A 9,206-nucleotide genomic window follows, 5' to 3' on the forward strand; every position below is an offset into this window, starting at 1 on the left:
TTAAGTGTGGGGGAGTTGATGTGAGCCTAATTGTGCATATTTCTAGTATTGATTTAATTACATTTGATAGGCTTGAGTCCATAATTTTGGTATTTAATTTCATAATTCCTTGTTTGTATTATTTAATTATGGTTCACACTTGTTTTGAATATTTTACGGTGTTTGTTAGTATGTTTGAACCATTGTAGGTCAATTCTATGAGAAAGAAAAATTCTAGGACAAATTTAGAGTCAAAGTGGACCAAAAGACGCATACCTAGAAGGCTCGATGTCGAAAATTTACAGAAGCTTTTTTTTGGCGCGTAAGATGACTCGACGCGTCGAAAATGCAGCCGTTGCTCCAGAGAAACTGACGTCTAAACACGACGCGTCGAGCGGCGCGACATGAAACTTTCAATATAATTGATGCGCGGTTTTCAAGATCAGCAACCAAAATATAAGGCGCGGATTTCATGTTCCCAAATTCAACTTCAATTTCAATTTCAAGCTAAAGGTGGCGGCAATTTCTATAAAATAATTAAAAGAATTTCAATTTCGGTCTATATACAATTCCAATCTAATTTTGCACAGAATTTCTATTTCGATCGGGATTGGTTCTAGGCTCCTACTATAAAATTCCACATTCCTCAGCCCTAAAAATTATTCAGAGATCTTTGGAGACAAGAAAGAGAGAAATCAAGAGCCGCAAGTTGTCTTGGGAATCAAGAAGAAGGCTAGGGAGATTTGAGAAAATTGTCTAGTTTATTCTTGTACTCTTTTGATGATTTGTAATTCTTTTAATTTATTTGCTATGTATAATTTAGCCATGCTTGGCTAAATTCTTTAGAGATTCTTGGGTAAAAGTGTTTATAAACCTATGTGCTTGAGCTCTCAGATTCTTTAATATATTATTATTTGGGTTTAATACTTGTGTTGCAATTGGATTTTATTGTTTGATGCTTGTAATTAGTGGCCATAGTTACTTGCTTCGTTTGCTTTCTTTGTGTCACAACGAGAGTTGGACATAATTGCACCTAATTGTTGCACCTTGAGAAAAGGGTAATTTATTTAGGAGTTTAATTCTTGATTATTGCTAGTTTGAGAGATGGTAGTAGTTAGGAATTTATGATGCTTGTTCTTGTTTTATTAGGTGATTATCGCACGACAGTGGATATTCACTAGTGTTAGTGATTGCGAAAGTAGCTCTATACCACTTTGCATCCTGTATGAACCCAGACTTAATATTACATTAGGCTATGCACTAGGGGATCTCAGTCTCTCTCTATTGTTTTCATAACCCTGAATCACATCTTTATTTTATTTATTTAATGCAACCAGCCAAGTCTGTCGTTAGGATTAGCTTTAATGAATAAATTAGTAACTAGTAACTAGTGCTTAATACAACCACTTCCCTGTGGATCGATTATCAGATACTCCGGGTATTATTTGTTTGCAAATATACTACAATCAAGTGGTCCGAGCTCTCCTTACTTTGGCACATGGTTGACCTTAACTTGATTGAATGTAACCTCGCTTTTTACCGAACTCACCTTGAGGGACTTACATGCTCTGGTGTAGTCAAGCCTATGTCTAAGCATGCGACTAATTTCAGATGGCCGACCTTGTGAGATTGCATTGAAAGCTCATCTTGCCCCAAGTGGCTAAGATCATAATTCCATGGGAGCTTGACCCCATATGTCCACCGACCTCGATCCCCCGAGGAGAGGGGGGAGAGATCCAAGCTACCCCCACCTTATGGCCTACTCATGTTTTACAATGGCGAGCTCCCCTTGCCTTGGTTGGTGTTTGAGATCAGCTTGCTTGTGCGCAACTCATAATGCCCGAGCTCGTCGAAAGACTAGCATCAATTTGCTTTTCTTGACTCCATATTGAATGTCTTTCCTCGTCCTAAGAAGCTAATGTAATGAATTTCTGAGGTCGCACTAAAGGTCTCATACCCTAGTGTCAACCTTGAGGCATAGGGCATCGACCTGGACCTCAATTCTCCCAAATAGAGTTACAATGTCTGGCATCGCCTATTGTCGCTAGGAGTGGGCGTCGGTTCGGTTCAGGTGATACCCGAATTTTATTTCGGATATTCGAAAATTTCGGGTGATGTTTTTTACACCCGATATCCAAACCAATTTTTATTCGGAAATGTTCGGTTTGGGTGAAATTATTTCGGGTTAGTTTGGATATACTCAAAATATTATTTTATCAATTTTGAATTTTTTTTAATGATTTTATTATTTTATTATTTATATTTTTTCATATACTATCAAACTAAAAATAAGACAAATACTAATAATTAATCAATAGACTTTTAAAAATTAATATATTATTAATTATGAAATACATTTAAAACTAAATATATAAATTATATGCCAACTACCATGTAGTGAGATGACATCCTGATTACCATTCCAATTGGATGGTCATAAGTTGGAACCCTGGTGGATGGGGGCTTAGATTCTTTGAGTTGAAAATGTTTGAGAAGGTATAAGACAGATACTACCTTGCAAAGAATATGATTTTTAAAAAATATATATATAAATTATATTATTATATTTATAATAAAATTTCGATTAGTTCGGGTCGGGTTTGAATAAATTTTTAACACCCGATATCCGAACCAAATTCATATTCGGAAATACCAAAATTTAAAATATCCAAACCGATAACTATTTGGGTTCACCCAAAGTTTAATATTCAGTTCGGGTTTCGGGTGTTAGTTCGGATAATTTGAATTAGCCCACCCCTAATTGCCGCACAAAAGGATTAATTTTTTACTAACGCCCAAGCGCGTTGACCTCGAGCTTTGATTATCCTTATTGCCACTACGAGGTTACGTTAAACCTCTCCTAGTGCGGAATTAAGAATTTGGAGGGCTATTACATCGTTACCGCTGTAATACGCCACGGTAGCTATAAGCTAAAGACCCTGAAAGGAAAACAAGTAAATATGGTGTGGAACTCCATGCACCCGAGCAAATATTTCAAATAATTTCTTTTGTAAGGTGATCTGACCTCGCCTATCACCAAACGGAAGAATCTTTTTGGCCCGAGGTCGAATGACCTTGGCCAAAACGGCTAACTCCCTAGGGGTGGTATGAAGCACCGTCCTCACCTATTACTGAATGGAATAACCTTTTTAGCCAGGTCGAATGACCTTGACCAAAATGGCTAATGCCCTAGGGGCAATATGAGGTCCGACCTCGCCTATCGCTAAACAGAAGAGTCTTTTTTGCCTGAGGTCGAATGACCTTGCTAAAAACGGCTAATGCTTAGGGCGATACGAGGCCCGACCTCGCCTATCATCGAACGGAAGAGTCTTTTGGACCGAGGTTAATACTGTTGGCGAAAATGACTAACTCATAAAAAAAAAAAGATAAAAAAAAAAAAACGAGTCCATGATGCGAGCAAAATCGTATGAGGTTTTCCAACTGCCCTATATGGAAACCGAGCCTGAGCTCGACCACCATGAGCATATGGAGCCTTAGCTCGGCCACCATGAGCGTATGGAGCCCGAGCTCGTCCACTGATAAGCCTCAAAATATGCTAGTTTTTAGGAGCCTTTGATAGGAGTTTTGTGCTCCTTTTAGGTGGAAAGTCTTGCTTTTTATAGTGAAATATCCCAAAAGCACGGTTTAGTATGGAAATGCCTTCCTAATTGTATTTTACGTGTTTTTAGGTATTTTTGGAAGAAGAAATGGTAAAAGGAGTCAAAATGAGCAAAGCCGAGAAAAGAGCGCACACGAGGACCACAAGCCACGCTCGTGAGAAGGAGTAAAAATGAATTATTTCCCATTTATGCCCCTCGTCACGGCGTGAGACCAGCGTAAGGGAGCTAAGGCGAGAAGCTAGTTTAATTCCTCATTCACGGAGGCCTCACGGTGTGAAGGCCTGAGTAAATCCAAACTTAAAAAGCCGGACAGAGCTGGACGCGGAAGGGAATTATTTCCCATTTACGCCGGCTCACGGTGTGACGCCGTGCGTAAATGGGAGGATGAATGAAATTGGCTATTTTAAGGGAAAATTCTGATTCGGAAGGGGAAGTTCAACACATTTTGAGAGAAGTTCCAGAACATTTTAGAGAGAGTTTTCTATAGGGTTTAGATAGTTTTTAGAGAGAGAATTTAGACCTAAATTAGATCAATCTTTCCTTTCACTAGATTTTAGCCAAAATTGCTTGATTGTACAAGAGATTTGGAGATTTGGAATCAAAGGCTTTTGGATCTTCATCATCTTCTTGGCATCGAGAGGATATCTAGCTTGCAAAGTGAGTAAATCCTATCCATTGTTCTTCATTGATATTAATCTCCTTTGCATTTGCTTGATCTTGGTTATAATGATGATTGGCTAGAATTCAGGGATTAGGATTGTTGTGTAGATTGCTATTGTGTTGATGGATTTGATTTGATTGATTATATTGTGGTGGTTGTTGATGTTGTTATTTTGATCTTGTTGTGGAGGGTTGACCTTTGTGACTTCTTTGGAGTAGGGCCAGACTTCTTGGAAGGTTTGGATTCCATAATTTAGACAAGAGATTGCTAAATCAAGGTAGGCCCGTTCATCATCTACATTCACCGCCCTAGATCCGAGAGGATAATGGTATGGGAAGGAATGTAGGTAAGGTGTTCGTGAGTTTGCCCCTTAGGATTTATGAACACCTGGGTGTCATACTTAGCTAAGGGAGGCGTTTAGACTGAAATGGCGACGTACTAGCAACATTTCTCTTGACATGTAACCCATCACTTAACCACCACAACCTCTCAATTGCGGGAACAATCCATCGCGCAAAGCAATTGAAGCACAATCCTAATCCGCCTTTCTCTCTCTTTTTTCTCATATCTTTTCAATTCATTATCTCTTTTGCCCTGATCAAACTATACTCAATTTTACCTTGAATCGAGTCGCACAAAGCCTGTACAACCTCACCGGACCCTTCTACTCAACTTCCAAGTTGTCATTCCTTGAGTGCGACACTCGGGGTGGTTCTCACTCCCCGTTTTATCAAATCATCCATCTTTCCATACACGACCCGTGCAAGTACAATTTTTTGACAACGCTATTTAAATGAGAACCGTAAGATAAGCGTTCTGTCATCCACCATGAGTGCAAGGAGCCCGGACTCAACCATCATGAGCAAAAGGAGCATGAGCTCAACCACCACGAGCACAAGGAGCTCGAGCTCGGCACCATGAGCACAAAGAGCTTGAGCTTAGCCACCACGAGCACAATGAGTTCGAGCTCGGCCACCATGAGCACAAAGAGCCCAAGCTCAACCAGCTTGAGCAAAAAGAACCGAGCTCAACCACCTTTAGCACCAGAAGCCTGAGTTTGGCCACCATGAAACATAGGTGCCTGAACACGGCTACAACAAGCGCTAGGAGCCCAAGCTCAGCGACCTTCATCACAAGGAGCCCGAGCTCGGAATTGAAAAGTGACGTCATGCGCAAGGCAACGAGGCACTAAAAAGTCCTCATGGGCAAGAGAGGCTCCGACCTCAATCCATAAGACACCCCAAAGTCTTTATGGGTAAGAGAGGCCCCGACTTCAATCCATGAGGCACCCCGAAGTCCTCATAGAAAGGCCCTAACCTCAACCCACGAGGCACCCAAAAGTTAAACGATCGAGGAGGCGAAGATCAACGAAGGCCTCACAGTTTGGGCCAACCAGCCTAGCTAAGGTCCCCAAGTCGAGTCAAACACTGAGTCGGTCTCATTCGGGGCCCAAAGTCGTCAGCTAGGCACCTCTAATGGGCGAAAGGGGCTCCGAACTCAACCCACAAAGCATTCCTAATGACCGAGACTGTCGCATAAGGTCGAGCCGAGCACAAAAGCCGATCTTGAGGTTGGTCAAGGAGGAAACCAAGAGCTTAGCACCTGGTCCCTTTTGATTTGCGCCAAGAGGAGCACCATGTGAGGATCCAATGAGCTAAGCCAAGAAAAGCCTTGGCGGTGACCGTGGGATACTCAAGTTAACCACGATATGAGAAGAAAAGCACGAGCAAAACAAGAAGGACGGATGCAAGGCCCCAAACTTGGGTGCCAATTTGCCTCAGCAACGCCCTAGGCCACATTGGGCATCCGACAAACCTCATTAAGGGTCCAAAGTCGATTTCGAAGAGGTCACCTAAAGAAAAATGATGGAGTCAAGGGCCAAGTAGGTAAATGATCGACCAAAGCCTTGAGAATTAGTTGGCCTCGACAATGCCTTAGATCGAGCCAAGCACCTGACGACATCATAGGGTCCCAAGACTGATCCCGAGGTCAATCGCCAAGGGTATAACAAGAATTCAACATGCCAGCCAACTTTGTGCAAGCATGAGATGGTCCTTGGTAAGGTAATGGGGAGCCCAAATTAAGCGCAAAGAGTGACACGATGGAGATAGAGTGAGCCATCGCTCAGAATTATCTCTCTCGCTAACAATAACTCGCAACTCGAAAAATAGAGATTGATGATTGATATATTAGAAATGAGTCCGGCATCATTGGCTTCCTAGAACACTCATGTAATCCCATTACACAAAGCAATAATTCCATTGTGTGTGGGGGGGGGGGGGGGGGGATTGGGGGCTAACCCCCAAAATGTGGTTATAAAACGCCATTCTCACAATCCATCCATCCATCAACAAAATTCTCTGTTACGTTTCGTGAACCGACAAAAAAAGAAAATGGCAATTAAGGTAGCCCAGCTAGCTATCCTCCTCCTCCTGGTGGTGGCCAATGTGGCGTTATCCGCGGTGGTGGAATCCACTATGTACTCAGATCCCGCCTCCGTGGGGGCGGCGAGCAGCGGCATAATGGACTTTGATGACGCGGAGGAGATGATGCTGGATTCCGAATCCTCAAGACGAATGCTGTTCAGGACCAGATACCTGAGCTACTCGGTGTTGCGGAAGGACCAGATCCCCTGCGGCAAAAAAGGCCCTTCTTACTATTTCTGCCACTCCCACCACCCCATCCGCCCCTACACCCGCGGTTGCAGCAGGTTCACCCGATGCGGCGGACGGGGCGTTAAACTTTTTATCATCTCCATCTCTCGCTGCCATCCATGCAAGAAGCATATATAATTTAATATACAATGCGAGAAGAAGAAGCATATCAATTCCAGAACACACACCAATTTCTCATCTCCATCTTCAATTCCAATGTCTTCATTATATATAATATATATTATATTCCTGTCTTTCATCCAATATGTATATGCTTCTTTCTTAACTGTTGAATGAAATGTATGCTTTTCACTTTTCAATTGTATCCAACAAATATATAACTGTTAGTTTATTCAACTGCAACATCACAGATGGAGTATGAACAGTACAAAAGAAGAAAACAAATTCCCCCCATGCAAATACATTATCAGAGTATACAGAATTTAACTAAATAAGGAGTAATATATAGTTGCTTTATATAAATATTTTAACAACTAAATAAAAATAAATTTGCAATTCTCATTTGTAATAATATAATAAACTTAATATTTTTTTTTTGAGCCAATAATAAACTTAATATATTTTTATATTTATTTAATTATTTTAGTAAATAAAATTATTATTATTATTATTAATGTAATTACAAAATTTTATAATATTTTTTTGAATGCTACTAGCTCTATTACATTGTAGTATCTGTTCATATACTTTCTCAACCTACTGAAACACAGAGAGCTAATAACGCCTCCACTGAGGCTTGAACTTACAACCTTCCAAATGGAAGTCCAACCCGGATACCATTAGACCACATAGTCCTGGTACAAAAATTTTATAATATAAATAATATTTTTTTTTAAAAAGACAAAATTGGTAATGTGAGTGTATTACATCGCCAATTTTGCTTTCACTTATACACCGTGCCATTCATGTTTTTTTTTTTTAAAAAAAAAAATTATTTTAATTTTAATAAAGGGGTGTTTTGGGTATTTGTTAAAACATCGCTACTCAAAATAGAACTTTTAAGTTTAGCATTTTCAACCGGACCGAAGTGCATAGTAGATAGGCACAGTCAAGAAATCATTTTAGGTATAATCTCTTCCAAAAATCACTTTAGAAAATAATTAATTTAGCACATGACACTTTTTTTGTGAATATATATGCATTACAAAAACGTATATTATATTACTCACCTCTCTAATTTTCGTCAACTATTTTATTGGATTCTTTAGTCTTTCATTACAAGGCCAATTTATGGACACAAATGATTATAATTTATAAATGAGGAAATTTAGGAATTAAACTTTAAAAGAGGTTAAGAGAAGAAGAAAAAAAGAAAACATTTTCCTTGCATAAAATGACGAATTGAATTTCCAAAATCTACACATTTAGGCAAAAGAGTTTCCAAAACATGTTTTTATTAATGTCCATCACGTATCTAGGTTATCTAATGCAATCTCCACTAGCTAATTTCACCTGTTAACCAATACTCCTAGCTAGTTGAATACTTGAATTTATGTTTCAAGATTATCCAAATTAAGCGAGTGAGCTTTATTTGCAAATCTGATCAATGAGACCCTTTGTAGTAACTCGAAATGGGTGAAGTTCCAACATATCAATTTTTTTTTTTTCTGAAGAAAATTAAAGTTCCAACATATCATAAGGCTGGATGGGCATCTTCAACTTAGTAAGAAAGGGGGAAAAAGGGAAAGGAGAAAAAGTTAGAGGGGATGGGATCCGAAAAGACTATTCTCTTTAGAGAAAAAGGGTCATGCATGGTGTGTGGGAACATTGGGCAAATTTTAATGTAGATCCATGATTTATGTAGTAGCGTACACCATGAACTAGTTATCATTCAAATTACACTTCAATTTTTTTTTGATAATATTGTTCTATTTTTCAGCTTAATTTTTTACACACACTAGTTTCATTATAGAAATATCAAAATATTATTTTAATTTTACTACAGTTTCATTTGATAATACATTATTGCATAAGCTCTATTTTTCAGTTTCATTAGCTACACGCACACATTAGTTTAATTATATATAGGAATGTTGAAATATTATTTTAATTTAATTATACTTCATCAGGTTCATTTGACAATATATATTATTGTATGGCTTTACATTTTAGTTTTATTTTCCGCACACACTAATTTCATTATAGTAAAACTAAAGTATCATTTTAATTATACTACACTTTCAATATATATTATTGAATGAGAAATGTTTTAATTTCATTTTTCACACACTGATTTCATTATACAAATACTAAAAAATCATTTTAATTCTA

General features: G+C 38.7%; 1 protein-coding gene across 1 annotated transcript; it reads left to right on the top strand.

Moving 5' to 3' along the window:
* Positions 1 to 6,653: 6,653 nt before the first annotated feature.
* On the top strand, positions 6,654 to 6,970 carry LOC109183901 (protein RALF-like 1; the record flags this gene model as incomplete). The annotated part of the gene is made up of 1 exon (XM_019333932.1): positions 6,654 to 6,970. A coding segment is annotated over exon 1 (317 nt), but the record flags the coding sequence as incomplete, so codon positions are not given.
* Between the last annotated feature and the right edge of the window lie 2,236 nt (positions 6,971 to 9,206).

Source organism: Ipomoea nil, unplaced genomic scaffold, assembly GCF_001879475.1.
Source record: "Ipomoea nil cultivar Tokyo-kokei standard unplaced genomic scaffold, Asagao_1.1 scaffold1236, whole genome shotgun sequence".
Lineage (NCBI taxonomy): Eukaryota > Viridiplantae > Streptophyta > Magnoliopsida > Solanales > Convolvulaceae > Ipomoea > Ipomoea nil.